The sequence below is a fragment of the Halichoerus grypus genome, chromosome 1 (assembly GCF_964656455.1).
Source record: "Halichoerus grypus chromosome 1, mHalGry1.hap1.1, whole genome shotgun sequence".
NCBI classification, from domain to species: domain Eukaryota; kingdom Metazoa; phylum Chordata; class Mammalia; order Carnivora; family Phocidae; genus Halichoerus; species Halichoerus grypus.
Window position 1 is genome coordinate 159,835,214 of NC_135712.1, and position 25,323 is coordinate 159,860,536.

General features: G+C 54.4%; 1 protein-coding gene and 1 long non-coding RNA gene across 3 annotated transcripts in view; one reads left to right on the forward strand and one right to left on the reverse strand.

Moving 5' to 3' along the window:
• Positions 1-4,617: 4,617 nt before the first annotated feature.
• Positions 4,618-25,323, reverse strand: part of MGLL (monoglyceride lipase) — a 114,274-nt gene continuing 93,568 nt past the window's right edge. For both annotated transcript variants that reach the window (XM_036078514.2, XM_036078515.2), the window contains 2 exons: positions 10,985-11,200; positions 4,618-7,609 (listed from right to left, as the gene is read on the reverse strand). In XM_036078514.2, coding sequence (XP_035934407.1) covers positions 7,484-7,609; positions 10,985-11,200 — 342 coding nt within the window. In that variant the 3' untranslated portion in view covers positions 4,618-7,483. The remainder of the gene's footprint in view (positions 7,610-10,984; positions 11,201-25,323) is intronic.
• Positions 16,345-20,212, forward strand: LOC144382209 (uncharacterized). Its single transcript, XR_013448683.1, has 2 exons — positions 16,345-19,359; positions 19,605-20,212. It is a non-coding gene; the product is annotated as an uncharacterized LOC144382209 (long non-coding RNA).

Consider the following 25,323-nt stretch of genomic DNA (forward strand, 5'->3'; position numbering starts at 1 on the left):
CTTAAGCCCCGCCATGCTTTTCATCCATATTGGTCTGGCATGTTGCTCACATGGGGTCAGCTGTAAGATCGGAGGGGTCAGTTGAACAAGGTACCCAGTAGGCAAGAGGGTGATCAGCGTGGGGGAGGGGAAGTTGCCAAGTGGACAGCGGGGCCTGCTGGGTGGAGGGCAGGGCTTGGGCATGGGCCTGGGAGCCTGAAGAGGCCCGAGATGAGACTGGAGGAGGTCAGCATGGCCAGAGCCCAGGCCCCCATTGGGGCCAGAGTTCCCACCCTGTCTCTACTTCTTACTGCCTGGTCACAGCTCCGTGCCTCAGTTTGCCCAGCTGCCTCCCTCGCTGGGGGCATTAAAAGTGAGTTCCTGCTACTTGTGGAGGGGACCACACCGGCCCAGGGGGTGAGCTTGTTGTGTATTTGTGAAATGCTGGGCTCCACCCAAGGTGTGGAGGGAGGGACAAGGAGGGTGCAGCAGGGGCTGACTTCAGCTTTGCAAGGTCATTCCACTCGCTCTGGGCACCCAGGCAGGAAGGGTGGAGCCCAGGCTGGTGGCCTAAGAGCCATAGGTCCCACCTTAGACCGCACACTAACTCCACGTGCACCAAGGTATGTAGTAAGAAGTTTAAACATTAAAAAAAATTTTTTTTAATTACGATGCCTTTTTTTAAAAAAGATTTTACTTATTGGAAAGCGAGCACGAGTGGGGGGAGGAGCAGAAGGAGAGGGAGAGAGAGAATCTCAAGCAGATTCTATGCTGAGGGCAGAGCCCGACGTGGGGCTTGATCCCACGACCCCGAGATCATGACCTGAGCCAAAACCAAGAGTCCGATGCTTAACCGACTGCACCACCCAGGCACCCCAATTACGATGCATTTTTAAAAAAATAGATACTAGGGACAAAAGTGAACTGGTATAGCGAACACATCTTTTTTACAGCTATTATTTGAAAGCGTATTTGTTTTATAATAGATTGTAAGTAAAAACCTAAGTGAGGAGGTTTCAGGGGAAGTGTTCTGGATGTGGTACTTTGCAGGTCACCGAGAGAGCGAGTCTGGGGAGCTGTGCCGGCCAGGGAGGCGGTGGGGCCGGGGGAGTCCGTGTGCCCGGGACCGCGGCCGGTCCCCTCAGCCCCTGGGCCACAGGGGCATCCACCAGCTACCTCATCACACCTTCCTCCTTTTCTGGGCTACTTGTGGCCTACGGTGGGGAAGGTGTTCAGTGCGGTGTTGCAAACAGGAAACAATGAGAACAGCCTCCGTGAGCCCGGTGGGGAAGGAAATGGTAGTAAGGCGGTGTGGCCGAGCTTCCGGTGGTCCTGAGGATGCTCCGTGCGGCTTGTGTACACACGGGGGTGCAGGGGCCGTCTGCCTGCCTGGCGGGGCTCCCTGCAAGCCCGGGCTCGGAAACACAGGGCCGGCTGCCAGAGCGAGAGTTGAGGGTTTCATCTGATTTCTGTGTTGTTTTCATACTGTGGCTGTATTGCATTTAGAATTAAAAAGCACGTCTGTCCCTCAGGTAGCAACTTTAATTCATTCCTGCCGAGTGGAAACATATGTCTGTGAGATTTATTGGGAAAGCTAAGCATTCTATCCCAGCTCGAGATACTCGCACATTTTTCACAGAAGGAAGAATAGATCAGCTGAGCGCTGACCAAAGACGCAACAAGCACAGCTTGTACGTAAGACGTAATGTGGGGACGGCTTGTCGCACCCCCAGGGAGAGAAAAGGAGCCACGGCGGGCTGTGCGGGGCAGGCGAGGCACTTTGTTCTCAGGTGCTGTGTGCTGAGTCGTGCTGGAGCTCGGAGAAACATCAGGAGTCCCGATCCTGTCTTTATTTAAAATGCTGCTATTGGGTTCATCATGCATTTTTTATGTTACTTTTAATTTAAATCACATGAAAGTATTACTTATCTTGCTCATAAAGATTCTTGGTGCCCCTTTTACATTGTGTCCCAGGCAAGTGTCTTACTTGGCCTCACCCTGGTCCTGGTCCTGACCCAAGCAGTCATTACATGAGGCAGGTCTGTGATGAATATATAACACATTTTTTCAACCATCGATTAAGATCTTACCCACTTGCAAAGAAATAAAAATTTAAAAAAAGAGAGTGACTGCTCTGCATATGTTCTTTTGTCCACCTGGAAAACCACACAGCCTTTCATGCCCCGTCTCACTGCCAGGACCCAAGAGCCGCTGCTTGCGGGGGGAGGCTGCCATCTGGGCCCTGGCGTCACATGGTTAGGGGTGCTCTTGCTAGCACTAAGAGCAGCCTTCGTCCCTGAGCAGACATTTTGAAGGCATAAAAATTTCTCACTTGGGAAAAGTCTCACCCGGCAGGCCTCAGAGGGAGGGCTGGGGCCCTCAGGCTTCTGGGAGTTTCTACTTCTGAGCCAGGAAGCCACCCTCAGGCTGTACCAGGTCCTCCTGGTGGTTTAAGATCTGAGCATTGCATCTGCGCGCACTGCAACTGGGGCTTTGTCGCCCGCCTTCCTCCTCTGGGGGGGAGGGGGATCCTGCACCAGGGTCTAGGACACCGGGCTGGGGCCCCGAATCTGCACTGGCTTTGAGCCAATCACCGAATCCCTCAGAGCCGCAGTTTGCTGACCGGTCTGAATGAGAGCAACACTACCAACCACCCAAAGCTCATGTAGAAATTCCGTGGGGCGCCTCAGAGGAAGTTCCCACCAGGAGTGGCAGCTCAACCAATGTGAATTTCACTGTGAATTTCCATTCTTTCCTGGAAGATAGAACAGGGACAATTTGGGGCATACTTTGTAAGCTTTTCTTATTTGTAGCATGTTGGAGATGTGCATGTGTTCCTTATGTTCCCTCCAGATCCCTTGGCCCTCAAGGGTCACCAAACCTTGTTGATTTTACCTCTTCAGTAGCCACCGATTCCCTTCTTTGTCCCCTGTCCCGGCCCCAGGACCGGGCCTCACCTCCAGCTCATTCTCACTCCCTGTTGGCATCTTCCAGGCAGATACTGACCCTGGGCCTCCTGTCCCTGAAAGCCTCAGTGCAGGCACTTGTTCTCAGGCACAGCCTGCTGTGTCCCCTGACACCGGAGCCTGTCCTGTTCTGTGGGCACCTGGCCCACCACCTCCCGGCCTCCCATGCGTTTCGCTGTGGCTGTGCCACTGGGTTCTAGATGTGAGCTGAGATACTAAGTGCGGTCTCTGGCTTATTCCATGAAAGGTACATGCCTGCGGCTTTCCTTTCTTCCCCTCCTATGGGCTGGAACGAGGGCGCAGTGGCAGGAGCTGGAGCAGCCATCTTGGACCATGTGCTTAAGACTTCCCTGCAGCCAGAGGGGAAGGTGGGAGGAGAAAGGCCAGGCTGCCCCTCCCCGCAAGCCTCCATTTTGTTCATGGCTGTGCCCTCTACCTGAGGCTACAGCCTGACAGGTGGCCCCCCTTTTACAGGGGCAGCACTGTGTTCCACCGACAGCCCCTCCAGTCAGGGCTGTGGGCTCCCTGTGGCTGGTCCTGATGCTGCACCAGCCCCAGTGACCACCTTCACTGCACTGTCCTTGGGTGCTGCTGTGGGTGCCAACCTGAGCTCCCTCCACCCTCGAGTCCTGTCCTGAGCCCTCTTGCCGCAGGACCTGTGCACCCCACTGCGTTCATCTTTCTGCTCTCCTGCAGGGCCGCCTCTGGGCTGGTCCCCTGTGCTCCCATCGTCCTTCTTTCTGCCCCCACAACTGTTGGGCACTGGAGTGGCAGGTTTGTGTCCCTCTGTCCTCATTTTGGGGGGCAGCCCCAGGGCCTGCATCGTGCCTGGTGCAGCAGGCCTTCCCTCCCTCAGCCCCTCCCTCCCTCATTGGACAAGTTTGGAGACCGGAGGCCTAATGCAAGCCCACCACACCCTCCTGCAGCTCAGTTCTGATGGAGGGACAGAGCTACTGTGTGGTCAAGCAGCACAGACCCTGTCAGATACAGCAGGTGGGGAAGGAGCCAGGGTGGGTGTGCTGGCTTTAGACTGGGTGGTTAGGAAAGGCCTCCAGGGTCGCCAGCAGGGAGGCTGGGGTGTGTGGGCTGGTGGACATGGGAGGAAGAGGGTGAAGGTAGGGGGGCCACGGGCGGGTTGTGAGCGAGAAGGGCCACCTCGGACTCAACACCCCCTCCTGTGGCCATGTGGGGAAGGCAGGAAGGGCAGCCCCTGAGGAGGGCGCTGTCGCCCTCTAGTGGGAGGGGAAGGCGGCAGCAGTAGGGCCGGAGGGAAGTGGCCTGTAGCCCTACCCTGGAGGCGGAGGTGGAGGCAGAGCCGACCGCGGACACAGAAGTGGAGGAGGACGTGCAGAGCCCTGGGCCCCGCAGCAGGAGAGCTGAGACGGGCGGGTGGCCGAGTGGAGCCGCCCGGGTGGGGCCACAAGGAGGGGCAGCAACCATGGAGTCTAGAGCTGGGGGCGGCCCCGGCCAAGTCGGGAGGAGAAAGCACATGTGCAGTCTTCTCCAGGCACAAGTCCCCCAGAACGGCGGAGGGAAAATCCAGTCCCTCCCCCCTGGCTTGGGTCAGATGACTGGCTCAGCCCAGACAGCCGTAGTGGCCTGCAAGAGGGCCTGCTGTTCTCTGTCCAGGGGGCGCTGTGGTCTCGGATCGGACAGACGGACGACACCACCGTGCAGAAAACACCTGGTTTATTAGGATTAGCTGTGGCATACATGGTTCCTTTGATAGTTCTGAACTGATCGTGAGTCCCCAGTAACCGTACACACGGAGGGATGCGACTGAGCTGCAGAGACAGTAACTGGCAAACTGCTTAGAAGATCACGGTGACCCGAACGGGTGTATGTTAGTGATTGGTGAGAGAGAGAAAAGGTAGCGTGGGACCTTGACACGGGTGCAGAGCAGAGCAGGCGGGTTTTCCTGGCATCCTTCGGTGCTCTCAAGGCGTGCCCTGGTGCCCCCCAGAAGCTGGGCGGGGGGACCCGTGACCACCCCCATCCCTGCAAAGGAGCAAACCCCCCCATTCCCGCTGCAGGGGGCATCTTTTCCTAGAGAGACTGTCAGGCATGAACCCCATGGTTTCTGTATGGACCAGCATGACTCCAGAGGAAGGTGATGCACCCACGTCAGTGCTGGGGCCTAGGGTCCCGATAGGTGCGCGTCTCCTGGGTCCTTCCTCTCACCTTCTCGAGGCCAGGCCAGGTATGACCTCGCTTCCTTTCCAAACTCAGCTCCTTGTCGTGGTGAAGGCCTGACTCTGAAGCTCCCAGTGTCAGCACGGAGCCGTCCTCACTAAGAATGAACTCGAGACTCGCACAGCTCCCCCAGGACAGGCAGGCCCATGGCCCTGGTGTGGCCCCAGGTGGGACTTCACACACAGCTGGTGTCTGCCTCCCACACCTGCTCCCATTCAGCGGCTGGTGTGGCCACGTCCCTGTCCCCTCATATATTAGGAGACAGTCCTGCTTCCAAATAATTCTTTTTTCTTTTTAGTATAGGCAATTTTTTAACCTTTAACCAGATATGTAAAGGTGACTGAATTTGTCTCTGTCAGAGCTTTCATATAAATAAATCCATGAATCCAAATGATTCCTGGTCAAACCATGTGCCTGATATTTAATTTGAGAAATGGCCGAGCCAGCACATGCTCTGGGAGAGGCGGCGGGGGCGGGAGGCGCGGCGACTTTGTGTGACCCGCGCTATCACAGCTCTGGGGGAGAATTCTGGGTTCAGGGACGTCTCGAGGTTTGGGGGCTTTGTGGGTTTGTGGGTGGCGTTTCTGCTTTTCCTCAGCTGAGGAGCAGAAACATTCACACAGTGGCGCAGTTGGAATAGGCGGGGGCTGGCCTTCTCCCTCAGCGCATTTTTTACATTTTTCTCATCCAAAGAGAAGCCAGAGAAGTGAGATGGGGCAGTGGGGGCCCTGCCCGCCCCCACCAGAGGGGCAGGGGAACACAAACCTCAGCCCCCAGGCCGGCAGGACTTTCCGTTGGGGGCCGGGGTCTGCCCGCTGGAGGGTGACTAGCGCTTGGCTACACTATGGTGTGGCAGGGCCCCTGGAAGGAGAGCAGGGGGGACCCCCCTCTCTGGGGACCCGGAGCAAGCCCCAGAAGAACAGGGCATGGGTGAAAGGCAGCAGTTCGCACCGCTGAAGGAACACGGGTGGGAGCCCCAACTCCCAGCCTCCAAAGTCAGAGGGCCTGGCAGGGGAGCGGCCGCCTCGTCCAGGGCCTCGAGGCCCCTGGACTGCACCCTGCGGCCGAGCAGGGGCCCCCTCGTGGTTCCACCCCCTCCCAGGGTCATATGTGCACTAAGGAGCCTCCTGAGGTAACAACAGTCCCTTTTGAAAGTGAAAGTCCTCCGGCAGTGGGCGGTGATCCCCATTTATTGCTGGCGCTAAGTGAGGGCCCCGGGGCGGCAGGGTGGTGTTGGCCCCTGAGAAAGGCAGGCCAGGCGCGGCCGGGCCCTCTGCTGGGAAAGGCGGGCCCATGCGGCCGTGGCCTCCGGGGCCTGTGGCCCTGGGCAGGGCCCCCGCGTCGGGACTCTCTTCTTCTGCCACCAGAGGTAGCTGTGCTGCCGGCCCCGAGGCTCCCAGGGCGGCTAAGGGCCCAGGCAGGGATAGGCTTGGGGCCCCACTCCCCGGGGCTGCAGCCCAGCGCCTCGACCTCGGGCCCTGCGGCCAGCCTGTCCCCGTCCTGTGCAGGGGCATCAGGCTCCAACGCCTTCAAGCCCCCCTTGGTCCCACCCACCCACCTAAATAGTCTCTGCTTTAGAAGATACATTATATACTAGACACTTCATCTTCAACACAGTTACCCTCTCATAGTGTCAGGTAGCGTCAGTCACGCAAGGAAAGGCAGCCTCTGAATATATGTAAAGCACTCGGTGGGCAGCCTCAGGCTCCCTGGCAGCAAGGAGGGGGTTCCTGCCCAGTTCTCTTTCTGGGCCAAGCCTCCTCCTGTCCCAAAGCCCAGCTCCAGGCTGACCGGAAGCTGACATGGGTCACGGGAGGCTCCTCACGCCAAGGAAGTCCCGGGCATTTTCTGGGCCTCGGAGGGCACGTGCGTCTGCCCCGGGGGAGCTGATACCTGCCACCTCGTCCCACGGCCAGAGAAAAGCCACGGAGCGGGGCCAGTTGGGGAGGGTCCTGGGGTGGGGGCTGGCGGGGAGGGCAGGAGAGGAGACTCCGCCAATTATTGCAGTCAGGTGTCCGAGGAACACCAGGAATTCCTGGGAACCCTCGGGGGTGGGGGGGTGCGGGAGGGCAGGGCAGAGGCTTCGTCGCTTGGTTTTAAGGACATTGGAGCACATTCCGTCCCCGGGAAACTACCTGTGGGCCTTCTCTGTTTTTACACAAAGTGCCTACCCCTTAGAGTAGACCCAGAAGCAGACAGCCTGGTATGGGACAAAATTATGCTAGGGATTCCTCCAATTTGTGATTTCCTCCCCCCTCCCCCTGGCAAGCCACATGTGAGAAGCCAGCTTCCGCCCGTCCTCTGCCCACTTCCCCGACCGTGGGCCGGCCACGCAGCCGGTGCGCTCAGGGGGGGGACCCTGTTCCCGCCGCCCCTGTCCTTTGGGAGACCCACAGGTTTATTTCATGGAAGACGGAGTTGGTTACTTCAGGAAGCTCTTTGTGGAGAACGTGGTAGGCACCTTCGTAAATCTGCAATCGGGAAAGACAGGAAGTCAGGGCCACAGGAGGGGACAGTGCAGGCAGGGGGCTGGGGGCAGCACGCCAGTGCTCCAGGTGCGCTGTCGTCGCCTTCTGATCAGACGATGGTTCAAATACATTTAAATGTCCCCTCATGTTCTAGCGCTCCCTTTCTTAAATCAACTCACACCCTCCCTTGACTCTCTTTCTCTCTCTAGCTACAGACCCGTCTGTGCCTCCATCTCTAAAGGGTGATTTCTACTCTCTGTCTACACATCCCCGCCTTCCATCTGGTGCTCAGCTTATTCCAACCTGACTTTCACTCCCACCAGCCCTCAGCGAGTGTTCTTGGCACGGGCTCCAGTGACCTTCACATCGCAGGGGTCAGGGAACACTGTTTGCTTTCATATGATTTAACTTCTCAGCTTCATTCAAAAGTTGACCAGAGTTAACCTTCTAGAAACACTCTCCCCCTGTGGTTTGCACTGCGGCTTTCTACCCTCCTGGTTGTCTACCTGCCTCGCTAGCAGCCCCATCTCAGTCTAGGCTTACCCATGGCCTTGCTGACCTCTGCAGGCTGGCGTGGCCCACAGGCGTGGCCGTGGCCCTCCTTCTCCCTCCCTGGAGTAACCTCGTCCGTTCTCGTGGTTTGAAAACCATCCATGTGCTGGTGACTCAGGAATTTCTATCTCCGGTCAGACCTCTCTCTGAACTCTAGATGTGTATATCTGACTGACTGTTTGCCATTTCCAGTGGGACTGTTAATAGGCACCTCCAAATTTCCTTTTTTTAATACTGTGGTAAGAAACACAGCATAAAATTTGCCATCTTAATCATTTTTAAGTGTACGGTTCAGTAGTGTTAAGTATATTCACGTGGTTGTGCAATAAATCTCTAGAACTTTTTCATCTTGCAAAACTGAAACTCTGGCCCCGTTAAATTCCCTCTCCTCACTCCCCACTGCCCTGGGCAATCATCATTCTACTTTCTATTTCTACGGTTTTTTGACTACTTTAGATATTTCACACAAGTGGAATCATACAGTACTTTTTCTTTTGCAATTGGCTTATTTTACTGAGCATAATGTCCCCAAGGTTCATCCACGTCATGACGTGAGTCAGAATTTCATTCATTTTTAAGGCTGAACACTATTCCATTGTTGGTCTAGACCACATTTGATTATCCACTCAACCATCGATGGACACCTGCTTCCACCTCTTGGCTGCTGTGAATAATGCCTCTATGAACATGGGTGTGTGAGTATCTTTTAGAGACCCTGCTTTCCTTTCTTTTTCTGAATTTCTCTTTCTTTTCTTTTTTTCTTTCTTTTCTCTTTCTTTTATCTCTTTTCTTTCTTTCTTTCTTTTCTTTCTTTCTTTCTTTCTTTCTTTCTTTCTTTCTTCTCTCTCTCTCTCTCTCCTTCCTCCCTCCTCCTTCCTTCCTTCCTTCCTTCGTTCCTTCCCTCCATCCGGAGAGAGAGAAAGCGTGTGTGTGGGGGGGGAGGGGCAGAGGGAGAGTGAGAGAATCTCAAGCAGACTCCACGCTGAGCGCGGAGCCTGATGCAGGGCTCGATCTTACAACCCTGAGATCATGACCTGAGCTGAAATCAAGAGTCAGATGCTTAACTGACTGAGCCACCCAGACACCCTGGTCTTTTTTCAAATTTCTAATAGAACTCTCTAATAGGTAGCTCAAAATGGAATTCTCAATATTCCCTAGCTCTCTCTCCCAGTGTTCCCCATTTCAGAACACATGCTGCGAAGCCCACCGCCCGGGGCTCGCCCTGGTCCCTCTATCACCGTCCCTCCCGGCTGGCCTCCGCCCTCTACTCCTGTCTCCATATGGCAGCTGTGAGGACGCCTGGAGAACTGAAGTCAGTACAGGCCGCTCTCCAGCTCCAGATGCTCCTGCGGTCCCCATGGAACGGAGAGAAAACGTCCTGACTCTCCAGGGACACAGGCCACCACTCCCTTGATTGGCTCACAGCGCCCCCTGTTGGCTGCTTACACACACTGCGATCTCACCAACCTGGGGTCTTTGGGCTCGTTCTCCCTTGGTCAGGAATGCCCTTCTGCCATTCTCCCTGTGCACCCCATCTGAAGTAAGAGCTTCACCATTCCCTCTGATCACCCAGCCCACCCGTGGCACCGACCCCCTGCATCATCATCCTGGTCAGGTTTCTGTTTATTGCTCATCCTGCTGGGACTCAAGCCACATGGGAGAGTCGGACTTGGCCTGTCGGTTCCCCCAGCCTGGCACAGAGTAGGTGCCCATGAGTAGCTGAATTAATGATGAACTGAGTGGTCTTCCTGGCGCCAAGGCCAAGGTGGGCAGCGGGAGGATCCTACCCCGGCTGCAGGTCCGCCTGCCTTTTCACGCCCTCCGCCACTAACACCAGCCTGCTTTCCTTTCCCTTTTCTCCTTTCTCTTCATCCACGAATCTGCATCTGCTGGTTGGTGGGGGCCGGGGTCTGCACTTCCTAATGGTACAAGGGGAGCACTTGATGGTTGGCAGGGATGTGAGCGTCTTTGTCAGCGAGGTGCGGGGTGGAGAGGGCCGGGGGCTCAAGCAGAGGACCTGAGTTCGAATCCCGACTCCACCACTGAGTAGGTGTGGGCTCTGTGCGACTTGCCTGCTCTCCTTATAACCGAGCAGGAAATGGCCCTGGACGCAGGGCCCCACGTGTGGTTGCTCAGGCTGTGGCGGCACGGTCAAAGACATGTCTGCTCGGGAGGGCACCCCGGGGCTGTGTCTGCCCAGCCAGCCGCACAGAGCCACCTTCAGCTGTGTCGCTTGACGGGTACACAGCAGGTGCTCCTCCAGCGGGGGCTCTTCCCAGTTCCACCAGGCAAACAAAATGGGCACATCTTAACCCCACGACTACATCTGCCATCGCGAAAGGCGCGCCGAGGTGGTCCCTTGCAGTTTGTTGCGTCTGACACGGCCACAGGTGCTGTCCCCTCTGCGGGACATGCTCTTGGGTCCCTCGCAGACCAGATCCCACCAGGGCCCCCGCCCCTTTGTGCTCAGAGCCCCTGGGGGTGGCAGCTGGGCTGGAGCTGTTGCTGCTGGTGCAGAAGGCCAGCGCGTAGGGAGGCCAGGCAGAACACACGCCCTTGACCCTTGGTCATGACAGAGCTGAAGACATGCCCTCAGGAGGCCTCTTTTGCTCAATGCCCGGCTGTGGCTGCTCTTCCTGACCTGACAACTTCTCAGTGTTCTCTCCTCCTTCCTTTCAAGCTCGGTCATGAGAACGGTCAGCTAGTGGCTCAGGCACTCCCTTAGAATTCACAGATGCCTGGGATTCCTGGTGCTTATTCCCCAGGGGGGCCCCATGGGGTGCCACCTTTCCCCCCGCCTTGGGGAAGTGGGGGGCAGCTGCTCACCTTGAGTGTCTTGTCCTGGCTCTTGGCGGACTCCATGAGCAGGTAGGCCCCTTTGCTGTCACAAAGGCCATCGGCAGAGCCCTGGAGCAGCAGGAAGGGCAAGGTCAGCTTGGGGAGGGCCCGCTCCACCCGCGCGACGGCGTTGAGCAGCTGGATGACGAAGCACACCTTCAGACCTGCCCGGCAGTTGAGCGGGTCCGAGTTATAAAGGTCCACCTGCAGGTAGAAGAGAGAGAGAGTTCCATCAATTTGTGGCTGGGGGGCGGGGGGGGCTCCCGGTCCAGAGGCACAGACCTATTCCCTGGTAGTCTTCCTTCCGCTCCGGCCTGAGCGGCTGATTCCATTCGAGTGAGCTCGGTCTGGGGTGAGGGTGCCGAGAATGGGCAGCATGGCCGGCCCTTCCAGAACCCGGACCTGCACTACTTCCGGTGCCTCTTCTTCCAGGCTCTACTGCGTTCCACATTCACACATGTGCCCACAGACAGTTCCAAAGCAGGCATTTGTCATTTAAAAGATGTGAGCAGCATCATATTGTTTGCTTTGATGATTTCACTCAGGAATAGCTCTAAAGATGTGTTTGGTGTTAGTTTGTGTGGATTTTGTTTTCTTCCTCGACTTAGTGTCTGCCTGTTTGGAGTGGGTAAGGAGCCCACACGAACTGCTGGAAGGCCCGGGGCTGGCAGGAGGGGTCCCGAAGGCACACAGCAGGGCCCTGCCCCGTGAACTTCAGGAGCAGCCAAGCTCACGGCAGGTCCGGGCTGCAGAGGTTGCCCGCCACCCTGACGAGGAGCCTGTTGCCACCCTCAGTCATGTCTGCCCCCTCGTGGGATGTGCCTGGAGGCGCATCCTCCCTCCTAACCATCAGCCCACTGGACCTGACCCTGACCCTGTCCCTGTTCACGGCTCATGAGCCTACCCAGGCTGCTCTGGCACCTGTCCTGCTCTCTCCAGCCCAGATTAGTTTCTGCCTTGACTCCTCCTGCCTTTGAGGGGACAGCGAGCTGCCTGCTCACTATGGCCTGAGATGGGGCATCTGTCAGAATCTGGGTAACAAGTTTCTAGAACTCTCTGAGGCCCATATGGGCAGGTGTGAGACCACAACGCCCCTTCACCCACTTTCCTCCTCCTTGCCAATGGGTTCTTTCTTAGCTAGTTGGAGAAGTGCCCTGTGGCGTCAGGACCAGGTGAGGGAGCAGAGAAGCCATGGGGACAAGGCGTATGGGAACAGCTGTCTCGTGAGGCCGCCAGAGTATCCACTGTGTTCTGACTCTGATTCTTCGAACACGGGGGCTCCATCTCCCCTTCTTCACTAACCCCTACAGGGCCTGAGCCAGAATCCTAGATCCGTGCCATGAGGAGACAGGCTGTCCTGGGTCGCCCCTGCCATCCCCAGATTCCTCCCATGCTGGGGGACTGAGCATGGCAAACCAGACCATTCGAGAAAAGCCACACGAGAGGGATTAGCCACTCCCTGCAGCTGAGCTGGCGTGACTCCTGCAGGGCCGGGCCATCTGTCTGAGGGCTGAGAGGATGGGACTGGAGGGGGCAGTGCGGGGGCAGCGCATGGCCGCAGCAGGAGATCATTCGGGGTCTGTGAGGAAACCTGCTTGGGGAGAGGGCTATAGCGTCCACGAGAGAGCCCTGGGCTGGAAGTCTGTCGTAAACTGACACTAATAGGAACAATGGCAACTGCAGCACCCATGACCCGACACGTACTCTGTGCTCAGCATGGGGCCAGGGTGTCACATGCAGGATCTCATTTGGTAAAAAGAAATAAGGATAGGGCGCCTGGGTGGCTCAGTTGGTTAAGCGACTGCCTTCGGCTCAGGTCATGATCCCGGAGTCCTGGGATCGAGTCCCACGTTGGGCTCCCGGCTCAGCGGGGAGCCTGCTTCTCCCTCTGACCCTATCCCCTCTCATGCTGTTTCTCTCTCTGTGTCAAATAAATAAATAAACAAAATCTTAAAAAAAAAAAAAAAAGAAAGAAGGATAGCTAACATTTATTCTGAGCTCTCCTACAAGTTTGGCACTAAGTGCTCAACCCGTTTCACCTTCACGACCTTCATAAGCACGCTGTATGAGGAGGAATGGCTCTTGTGATCCCTGTTTTGCAGAGGAAGAACCTGTCATTAGTTTCCCAAGTCTTGTTCTCCCCTATAGAACCCTGGGTGTTTAGTTGGCAATACTACCACTCAGAAGAAAGGACTACATTTCCCAGCCTCCCTTGCAGTGGTGTCATCATGTGACCAAATCCCAGCCAATAGGAAGTGAGCAGCAGTGCCAGGCGCACCCTCTGGTCAAGGCTTGTCCTCCTGTTGCCCCTTTCCCTCGTCCCACCGGCAAGGGCGGAACATGGGTGGAGTAGGGAGAGAGGTGAGACCACACAGACGAGGGCTGCACCCTGGAAACAGCAAAAAGATGGGTGCCAGGGCGCCTGGGTGGCTCAGTCATTAAGCGTCTGCCTTTGGCTCAGGTCGTGACCCCAGGGTCCCGGGATCGAGCCCCACATCGGGCTCCCTGCTTGGTGGGGAGTCTGCTTCTCCCTCTCCCACTCCCTCTGCTTGTGCTCCCTCTCTCGCTGTCTCTCTCTCTCTGTCAAATAAATACATAAAATCTTAAAAAAAAAAAAAAAAGATGGGTGCCACTGGCCATGAGAAGTCACTGCGCAGAGGAATAAGCCTCTCTCCTGTTAAACCCCCATTGTGTGGTCTGGTCCCAGCAGGCTGGTGAGCCCGGGCTAACAGCGCTCCATGTGAAGCTGCAGGGCCCTGCTTGCCAGGAATGTGTGCTAATGAGAGCACAGGGCCAGAGCCCATTAAGTCCTGCCTGAAGCCGCCTGACACTTTGCCCTGCTGACCCAGACTTTCCCGGGCATGCGAGGGCCCTCCAGGAGTCTGCTCCTGGGTTTAATTGCTCTGACAGTCCAAGTGGCTTCCTGCCATGTCTTCCTGCTTCCTTTTTCCATGTCTTGATCACGTAGGCCCTGTTTACACAATGATCTATTATGGGCCCGGGGAAGGAACCAGCAGATGTATTGGGGAAAGGGCAGGCCCTGGTGTGAACCTGGGTGGAAGGCAAGGGGCAGAGGGAAACTGGGACCAGCAGGGAAAGGAGGGCTGTACCATGTGGGAAAACTGAGGCTCAGAGGGCCCAACCCTCCCTCCCTCCCCCCAAGTAACCATTCTGGCCCAATCGTGGCAGACTTTGTTTTTTGAGAGCTTAAGATCTAAATCTGCCCAAAGTCCTCCTTTTAGGGTAAGGATGTGTCTTGTCACCCCCAGGAGGGAGATGGACAGGGCTCTCCCTCCTAGCCAGGTCCAAGCCCCGATCACCGGTCAGCAGAACTAGCCCATTCAAAACCAGAGACCAAAGAATCAGTCCCCACAGATGACTTACTGTATGATCCCATTTCCATGCCATTCTTGAAATGACAAAATGAGAGAACAGGTTAGTGGTCGTCAGGGCTCGGGAGGGGTGAGATGGGAGGGAAGTGGATGCGGCCATAAAGGGCAACATGAGGGATCCTGCGGTCGGGGATGTTCTGGGCTGGACTGTGTCAATGTCAGTATCCTGGTTGTGATACTGTCCTAGGGATTTGCAAGATGTCACCATCTGGGATCCCTCTGTATTATTTTTTTTACAAGGACATATGAATCATAATTATCTCCAAATAAAAAGTCTAATTAAAAACACATACCAAAGAGCCAGTCTTTGGTACTATCTCTCGCACCCAGCTCCCTCCATTTTTTGGACCACAGCTGGTCCCTCCAGCTGAGAACAGTGTCTGCTGGGGACACACCAGCCAGAGGCTGATCTGAGTCCAAGCAACTGAATTCTTGCTCCAGATGAATGACTTCTGGGGCACCTCCACTGGCTGAGACTTGAAGTCCTTTTCTTGGGGTAGTCGACTGAACAATATAAGGAAGACCAGAGGAGTGAGGACCACCAGCCCTGACACCTCCTAGCTGTGTGATCTGGGCAAGGCTCTTCTCTTCTAGATTCAATTTGCCAATCTGTGAAATGGGGTAATAGTGGAAGTGCCTCGGGAGATTCAGTGAAATGATAAAGCCCCAGTGCCAAGCCCAGGGTCTGGTCTACAGCGGTGGTAATGATGTGGGCGTTGCATCTGAGTCTGACACTGGGAAGCAAGGGGAGGAGAGCCACTCTTTGCTAGAAGTAGAGCGGAGTCTGCTTCAGAGACCCCAACCCACATGGCCTCAGGTAAGGCCCTTTTCCTTCCTGGGCCTCAGTTTCCCCGTGGAGGGGACCTCAAAGATTCTCCTTGGGCTATAATCTCATAAGCTGTGAGTGTTTTCCTGGCCTCCTGTGTGTGTTTAGCGATCCTCTAGCACCTCGCTGTTTTCTGAGGCTCTGAGGGCTGTCAGCAAAGTTGAACTTGACAGCGAGGGATGTGCCAACTGGGACTTCTGACTTCTGCCCATGGTCTCTCTCTGGGAAGAGAACTTTGCCCTAAAGCACAGTAAATATAGCTGCAACCCACAGCAGGGTGTTTTCTTAAACTTTTGGTTGAGCAAAATATAGGCCCCACCCCTACAGTCAACTCTCTTGACCTATTTTTAGAAAATCAGTCTGTGATGAAAAGCAAAATTAATTTTTGATTCGAATTATATTAAAAATAACTCACATACTGAGCCCTTAACTCTGTCCCAGGTGCTATATTAAGTGCTTTACTTGTATTTGCTCATTGAAACTTCTCCGGAACCCTATGCAGGGACTAGTATTGTTACCACTGTTCTATACGTGAGGAGCCCGAAGCTCAGAGGGGCAACGCGACTCACCCAAAGTTACACAGCAAGTAAGGGGCAGAGCCAGGATAAGAACACAGGCCATTGGGCTCCATGTTAGCCTTCTTAACCACTCACCAGGCTATGCTCCCTGTCCAGAGAAGAGAAAGTAAAGGTGGGTCTTGTGCACTCAGATGGCCAGGAGCTGTGGAGGTGGCCCTCCCCAGGAAAGAAAGAGGTGGGTCCCTGGTGAGGACCAGAAACATCTGAGCCTGACAGATAATGAAGTGACCTGGTGGGTCCCAGAGGTTGCTTTCCTTCACAGGCTGCTGAAGGGGATGGGGGGCACCCTCAGGGCCCAGACCCACAGGACACGGTCTCCCACTTCACAGAGAAATGTAGCCCCGCAGGCCTAATCTCCTGTGATTTCCCCTGAGGTACCCACAGATGTGTCTACGGCTGGGGCTTTTTGACCCTTCTTCCCTCGAATCTCTCCCTGTTCCTCTGGAAGCCTCACACTTCCGCCTGTGCTTTAGAGCCCATCCATCCTGGGATCCCCACCTCCTTCCTCCATTGTTTAGGTCTCTGTTAATCCATCTGTTTTCTTCACAGGAAAAATCAGATCACTTTCTCTGGCCTGCAGGAGAGAGAGAGGGCATGGCAACTCTATCCAAATGATCTTCGGGAAACCCTGGGAGAGCCTAAAATGGACTGGCAGGTCTTTGCAGAGGCAATCCATTCATGCTCCATCTTTGTCTTGAATGGTGGGAGAGGCGGGCGATCTGTAGTGGGGAAAATCCCGTCCTCCATGCACTGGCTTCCCTCTCCCGTCTCCAGTGCTTCTCCGGCCTGACGCTCCTCGCCTCACTGATGTCTACTCCGCTTTCAGGCCTCCGGGCCGACTTCACCCCTTCAGGGAGGCCTTCCTCCCCAGGCTCTCAGGCTCGCGGCCCCCCACCAGTCCCGCACGTGCCCCCCGACGGCGGTCAGGTGTTTGTGCGCCTTGCACTCAAGCCTCACGCCCCCCCCCCACCCGCCCAGGGCAGACACTGGGCGGATGAACGGATGAGCAAGCCGACCTTCCTCCACCCGCCCGAGAAGCCGCCCTCTGGGCCCTGGGCGGCAGCTGGGAACCTCCGTAGCGGGCTCGCTGGCCCACAGCTGGCGGAGGCGCTGATCACAGCTGGAATGACACCAGGAGGCCTAGAGGAAAAGGTCCCTCTTTACTTCATCTCACGAAGAACGGCTGGGCATGACAGAGGAACCCACCCCTCCACAAAAGGTCAGCTCTCTGGAGCTGCTTGCGGTTGCTTTCCCTGTGGCTCGTGGGGCTGTGTTCTCATGACTGCCAGGCTTATGGAATATTCTAAACGCAAATAAGAATTTACCATTGAAATTGGCCTGAATACGGAACATACTGAATGTGGAAGACAGCCTTGCCTGGGCCGCCAGTGCAAGCTTGCCTGTCCATGTGTCCTCTCCTGTTGGGCCTCAGCAATTCCACCCTCCGCCCCACCCCAGCTGGCTTGCAGCACCCAGAGACCCTGCCCCGGAGAACACCACTTCCTGCCAGCTTTAGGGCCAAGTCCAAACTCCTGGCATGGCCTGGGACGCCACAAGCAATGGGCTCCAGCCACTGCTCCACGGCCTCCCGCAACACCCCCCCCACCGCTCCCCAAGTACTTCTGGACCTCGGACACCTGTCTCCTCAGCCTGGCTGCCTGTAGAGTTTCTCTTTTCTTTCCTCGCTCAGCTCAACTGCCCTTTCCTCCGGAAAGCCTCCCGCCCCTGGGGCCCCGTGAGCCATCGTTGCTCCCGTCCTTCCTTCCCGTGCCCATCTTCTGTACCTACAGACTGGGGCTGCCCCTGACATTTCCAGTTTCCAGAATCCCCCTTCCCGTGTCCTTCCTCCTGTCTGCTGGGGAGCCCTGCTCCCTCCTGGGGGCCAGTTCAAGTGTTTCCTCCCATTGACCCATGCCCAGACACCACTGGGGAAGCTGGCACTTCTGTCCCCAAGGCTCCGGTATCTGTAAGGACAGATGTGGTAATGACAGCCCCCATCTCTGTGGCGTCTACACTACACCAGGCTGCAGCCTGGCCCCCAAGGCACCTGAGGACCAGTGACACTGAGTGTGGTTTCCAAGGTCATGCTGGGGCACAAAGAAAGAGACAGAGTCGGGGAGCTGGGTCTGGACTTAGGCCTCATTGCTGCAAAGCTTGTGCCCTCCCCACCGAGCATGCAGCCTACCTCTTTGTCGTCTACCAGAACCACTGGTGTCTCTTTCTGTCCCTATGACCCTGGAAGACAGGGTGGCTCATCAGCTATTCCCAGCCTCTGGCTCAGGGCCTGGCCCGAAGCAGGGGTTCCACGAAAGTTTGCTGACCTGATGTGCCGCCTGCAGGATGGCAGAGGGGAAATGAGGGTCTTGCCTAACTTGGCCCAAAGTCTCCCCAAGTCGGTCGACTGAAGGCAAAAGCCCTGTTGAGCAGGAGGCCCAAGGCTATGACTACCGGAGTAGGGGACCAACCTTGGTGCTTGAAATTCTTGAGCTAGACAAGAACCGTCAGAAATAAGGACACCGCAGTTCCCTTCTGGATATAAAAAGGATTAATCAGGATCAGCCTACGTGTATGAGTTACCACTTAACCAAGAGCATGTGAATTACTGAACATTCTTTCCCAAGAATTACTTTTTGTATTAAAGCTTAAACTCCTGGACATTCTGGTCTCTGCCTTTTGGAGCCATGAGCTGGGCTGGCAGGTCATGACCCTGGGCACGTGGGCACAGGCGGTTTGCACAAACCCACCACAAGTCTCTGGGGCTTCTTTCTGGAGGGCTGAGGGTCTTCACAACCACAAGTGATGCAGACCCTGCTTGCTCCTTTGGAGTGGCATTCCCTGAATTGTGACCTTGAACTCACACACAGCTCCTGAGTGGTCACCAAAAGAAGGGGAAAAGCAGCCACCATATTCTCCACCCGGTCACACCACAGCCACCTCTTCAGAGGCCTGGGAACTGAATAAACAGTAAGGGGAACAGGAAGGCATTACAGGGATCTTACAGGACCACCTCCCTAACTGCTGGTCACAAAACAGCAAGATCACATGATCGCAAGTCTTAAAATCAAAAGTTGGTGGCAACTAAGGAAATCAGAATATGGTCTAGATAGAGAATGGGGTAGGGAATTATTGTCACTTGTCCAAAGTGTGATAATGGCATGGGGTTACATGTACATATCCTCCTCCGGGTTCCTTCCTCTTGGGCAATACACGCTGAAGTATTCAGGAGTTTAAGATCCTGGTGTCTGCAACTTTATTTTCAAAAGGTTCAGCCAAAACAGTGTATCCACTTCATGACATTGGATTGGGCAATGATTTCTTGAACATGATATCAGAAGCATAGGCAACATAAGAAAAAGGTAGGTAAGCTGGACTACATCAAAATGAAAACGTTCTGTGCATCAAAGAACACTACCAACATAGTAGAAAGGCAAGCCACAGAATGGGAGAAAATACTTGCAAACCATATACTGATAAAGGGTTAATATCTAGAATATATAAAGAGCTCCAACAACTCAACAACAACAAAACACAAAAAGCCTAATTAAAAAAAGAAAAGGGCTTGACTTGGTGGCGCCTGGGTGGCTCAGTCATTAAGCATCTGCCTTCGGCTCAGGTCATGATCCCGGAGTCCTGGGATCGAGCCCCGCATCGGGCTCCCTGCTCTGCGGGAAGCCTGCTTCTCCCTCTCCCACTCCCCCTGCTTGTGTTCTCTCTCTCGCTGTGTATCTCTCTCTGTCAAATAAATAAACAAAAATCTTTAAAAAATAAAAAAAAATAAAAAAATAAAAAAAAAAAGAAAAGGGCTTGAATAGACACTTCTCCAGGGAAGATACACAAATAGCTGATAAATACATGAAAAGATGCTCAGCATCATTAGTCATTAGAGAAATGCAAATCCCTTTGGGGCATAAACCCAAAAGTATCAAAAGCAGGGTCTCGAAGAGATATTTGCATACCCATGTTCACAGCATCATTATTCACAGTAGCCAAGAGGTGGAAGCAATGTAGGTGTCCATTGGACATGCTCAGCTCAACGGCCCTTACAAAGGCAGTTCTGACACACGCTACGACATGGATGAGCCTTGAGGACATGGTGCCAAGTGAAATGAGCCAGTCACAAAAGGACACATACTATATGATCACACTCATATGAGGGCCCTAGAATAGTCCAATTCATAGTGACAGAAAGTAGGATGGTGGCTGGCAGGGGCTGGAGAGGACGGGGGGCAGAGAGTTACTATTTACTCGGGACAGAGTTTCCGTTTGGGAAGATGAGAAAGTTCTGGAGACGGATGGTGCATATGGCTGAACAACCCTGTGAATGTACTTCATGACCCTGAACTATACATTTAAAAATGGTTAAGACGCTAAATTTTATGTTCTGTGTATATTACCACAATAAAATTTAAAAGAGATAAAATAGATATCCATATTGATATTTTCATATTTAAGCACGGATTAAACAAGCATGGCAGAATATTTCCAATTGGTGCATCTCAGGGAAGAGTATAGGGGAGGGCATTGTACTACCACAGTGACTTTTCTGTAGATTTGAAATTTTCCATAATTAAAGCTGGAGGAGAAAGCTCCTTTCCCTACACTCCCAGTTTTCAGGTTTGCCAGTGGGAGCCAAACATCCCTTGGGTAGGCTTGGGGCAGGGAGACCCCTGTGGGCAGAGTCCGCTGTTTGGGGCTTGTGTCTGGCTGGGCCATTTATGCCAAGGCTTAGCAAGTCAGCTGCATCCAATCCTCACGAAAATGGGGGTCCAGATCTTAGCTCCCGGGTGGCTTCGAGGTGACGGAGGGTGTCTTGAGAGATCTTGGCCCAGGTGGTATTCCCATGTGAACCCAGCCGAGCGCGCAGCTTCTTTCTTCTTGGATCACGTGAAGGTACTTGGGAGAGAAGCTACAGGGCAGGGAGAGCACCTTGTGGTCGTGGGTCTGGCTGGCAGCTGGGACTCCTGCTGACTCACTGGCTTGTCTGCTGCCTGCAGGAACCTGCCTCTCTCAGAGTTGGTGGCGGGAGGAGAGCTGTGAGCAGCAAACATGGGGTCGGGGGCGGGTCCACGGACCCCTCGCATGCAAGGCACAGGACCGAGTTAGACCCATTCCTGTGCTCCCTGCTGGCCACTGCCATATGGAGACAGACACGCCAAGAGACATTCTAACGGCCCGTTATTTTTTTTTTTTAAGGTGTTAGTGAATTATTAGCTGCTTTAAATAGACAAGTCCTCTGCGGGGAATGTAAGCTAGGAATTATGGAGAGTCACAAAATAAAATCAGCTAACCAAACCGGGCATACTGGAAAGTTAATAACCGGTTCTCAGAGGGGATTTCTGTGGGAGGCTGTGTCCTGGGGACAGAGTGGGAGGCTGAGGCCTATCTTTAGCTGTGGTGACAATTAGTCAAAAGCCTCAGTGATGGCCGAGCTTTCCAAGACCTGGCAGGAGCCTTCCGAGGGCCATGGGCAGATACGGCCTCCCCGCAGCGGGGCTGGGAGCCATGTGGGCAAGAGGGGCAGGCGAGCCTCATCCTCAGCGCGGGGCACCTCTGAAACGCTGGGCGGGGGTCTAGGGCGGCGCCCCCCCGGAGGAAGGAAAGGAAGAGAGCTGGCCACTGCTCACAGCAATCCGGGTGCCTGGATCTCGCCATACGGCCTCACCGGCAGGAGTGCCAGCAGCCAGGATGTGCTCGGAGGGCAGCCAGAGTATTTATAGAACACAGAGACGTGGTCCCAAAGACAAACTGCCTCAATGTACACACAGCAGATGCCCCTCGTAGAGGGTCTGATCATAATCACAGCCCTGTCTTCCTCCCAGTCTGCACCCAGTTCACAGGCTGGAGCTCAGAGAAAGCGGTGCCTTCTGTGCGTGTGGAATTGGGTGGTTATCAGTGGTTTGAGGGTGAGGAGATCATCAGCAGCCTCCCCTCTTCGCCTCTTGCCCCAGTGTCCTTGGCCGGAGAACTATTTAGAACATCCAAGGCTTCTCAGAGTGGGAGGGATTCATCACGTTGTTAAAACCCCACGGTTGAGGGTGGAATGGTGAATACGTCAGCACTCTAATGTTCTGGCCAAGGATGCGAAATGTGTAGACAAACATAAAAAATGCCCGAGTGGCAACTTCTTTGTTCTCAGGATTTTAATGCCAAGGGCACTTGGCTCAGAGTAGAGAGATCTGGGCTCAAATCCTTACTTAGTAGCTGCGTGTCCTTGGGTGAGTGACTTGCCCTCTCTGGGCCCACGCTCCACAAATGCAAATACTGGTGGTAAGACTGACTTCCGGGAGCTGTGGCGGGACACAAGGGCTAGGGTGTGTGACTCGGAAGAAGGGTACGACAGTGGTGCCCTGGCTGGTGTCGGGACAACATGAGGCATCTCGGCCTGTATTCCTGGAGGCTTCGCACGTGCTGGGAGGACGGCCCTCCGCGGGCTGGTGGCCATGACGCCTGGCTGGGTTGTGAGGACACTTACCACAGTAAAGCCCAAACGCAGGTCGGGCTTTTAACGTTCGGACGACAGAGCCAGCCTGCTTCCCCAGAGACAGACTTCCAGATCTTCCAAGAGCCTGCGGCCCCTTCCACCGGGTCCTGCTTTAGTGAGCTTGTTAGGCGAATGTCTCTTTTCTTTTTGGGGCTTTTATAGCTGCAGGGTTCCATGGGAAATATCTTAGCTAAAGATGGGCCTTAAGACACCCTGATGTTAGATCCGGGGAGGTGCCTTTTCTGAACACATTTTCCCTCTGGGCGTTGCTATTTTTAAGGCTCAGGCAGAATGTTCAAAGGGAGTCTCAGAGCTGCAACAAGCGAGGGGCTGATTCTCTCGGGCGAGGGATGGAAACTCTTGCTCCTTGTTTATTCCAACTGGAGTCCAGCCTTCCCTCCGAGTCTTCTCAGCAGGGAAATGGATTAGCATTTCTAAAGAATCACCCCTTTTGCCTGACCGCTCAGAAACCCGAGAAATGAGGGTGCACAGGGTTGGGATGCAGGCTGGACGGGGGGGGGGGGGGTAGGGAGGGGAAGAGCCTGCTCGCTCTATGTTCACACCAGACTCCCGTTTTCTGTAAGGCCTTCAGTGGAATTTTCCATTATCTCAAAAATGAGATAAAAGCTCTGAAATTTGCTCCTTGTAAACAAAGAGGGTTTGGAATCATTTCATTATCTTTTCTTCCCCCTTCCTTTTTGCCCAAGTACCTTCAGGTGTAAGATAAACAATTTGAATTTGCACCTGGACGTTTCATCTCAAAGCTGTCAAAGGGAGTGTGTGCGCACTCTCTCTCTCTCCCCCTCATTGTTGTGCTAGCACAGCTAAGGCAAAGATAATTGGTCTTACTAGAGATCGCACATTCAAGCCAGAGCCATTATTCGGGATGCCAGCAGGTGGAAAAGCCTCCGTCACAAAGTGAACCCCGCACACGGGCCACAGCCCACAGCCACGGGCTGTGTGCACCTGCTCTTGTGAGACAGGAGAAAAAGCTTAGTGATTGTCAATGGTAGCTGGAAGGAGGCAGCCAGGCAGGCTTCTCAATCAGATGGGTTCAGCTCTGGCCCTGAGGAGTTGTGCTCCTTGGACAACGTAAACCCCTACTTAACCCCTGAGTCCCAGTCTCCTCATCTGTGAAACAGGGTCAATGTCCACCTCATTCACACACATCAGGATTAGATCGAACAGCACGAGTTTGACTTTAGTGTTTCTGGGTCCTAAAGTGGTGCCTTTTCACTGTATAGATTGGCCTTTTGAAATGAATTTTTTTTCTTTACTCAAATATTCTTTGATCCTGAGGGTTTAAATTTGGCCCCAAAATGTGGCTTTGGGAGGTATTGTAGATTTTAAAAATGGATTAAAAATTTCAAATGAATGTGGATGACTTAGGCAGATGGGACATCCCAGGGGGGCCCCCTACAGGCCCCGCCACCCCCTAGGGTCTCTTGCCAGCGTCATTTACAAACAGGTGGCCCTCAGCGGTCCGGGAGTCAGACCTCTGATCAAGACTTCTTCCCACACATTAAGGCCAATCCCCATTTAGTTGTCTACTCTCTAAGTGACTCATTTTATAATGAAGTTACAACCTGAGTGCTCAGGTCCTGAGGAAACCCAGGAAAGCCACTGGAATACCAGAGCACCCCACTCCATTTTCCAGGAGTCTTGGGGAGCCAATGATTCCATGGTTTCCAACTCCTAAGGCAAGAGGGGAAACTGAGGCAGAAGAGTAGCAAAATGATTTGCTTAATCCTGAAGATAATTCTGGTATCTTCCAGAAGCCCAGGGTTGCCTCCTGTCCACTGGCCATGAGCCCACCAGGCTCCCTGCCCCCACGGAGAGCAGGTGGAGGAGCACATCCACCTAAGCTCTCAGGCTAGCCCCTGCAGCTCACCTGCAACAGGGGGCTCCTGTGTGGCTGGATGAGCTCCCGGCACCTGTCCGGCCCCCAACCAAAGGCAGAGTGCAAGGTGCTGGACTTCAGCTAGATGGGAAGTGGGCCAGCTCGCTGAGCAGTCTCTTAGCAGACCCATCCAAATCTCTGGGGTTTTGGACTATACTCAGACACAGTATCTCAGGCACATGAGTTGACCTTGACCTCTTGTCCCTGCTGACCTTGGTGCCTGGTCCCAGAGGTGGTGACATTAACCAGATAGCAAAACCTCCCAGCTTCTCTCTCTCAAAGCCACCTTGCCTTTTCTGAGCTCCTTTCAGCTGGTTTAGTTCTTAGAGAAGGTAGCCCAGCTCTGCTTGGGGGGCTGTGATGGATTCTTGGCAGGGCAGTGGCTCTTAGGAGAAGGGGTTCATGAGGTGCCTTATGATCTGACCTCAGTTTACCCCTTGCCAGTCACCTGCTGCCCTCTCTGCTGTGGCTGAACCGAACTATTGACTGTTCCGCAAACGGGCTGTCCTCCCTTTGTGCCAGGTCTTTATCAGCACAGTTACCTTTGCCGGGAACCCTCTTCCTCTGAAGCCCCTCCAGCTCTGGCACCAGCTTCCACCTCCCAAGCCATAGACATATGACTTTCAGCCTGGTCTGAATCCAATCTGCTACCATCATCCCAATTTGCCCCCAGGAACTGCCCTTCTATACGCTGAACCCATGAGGTTGGATGGGGTCAACACCACTCCTTTTCCTGAAAAATAAGTCAGGCCCGGACAGTCTGCCAATAAGAATCAGTCCTGAGACATTTGTTGGCTTTTCAACAAACTGTCTTTCTGCTGGGGTTGCTTAGGTAAAGCTGCTGGTGGCCATCCTTGCTTCCACTTTGGGAAAGGTTGCCTAGGAATGAAGCCAAACCAGGGGATATGAGAGTTGGGGAGAGACAGATGGTGAACAAGACTTTTGAGCCCCTGGATCCAGCCATGCCTGAAGCCTTTAGTTCCATCCACCAATAAATACCTCATTTGCTTGAATCACTTTGAGTGGTGTTTCTGTCACTTGCAGCCACAAGAGACCTGGCTGATTCACACAATTTCATCTGATTTGCTCCTTTGCATGTTCAGGGTACAGCTGGGGCATCATAACCACCTGTCCCTTCCCGCCCAATCCT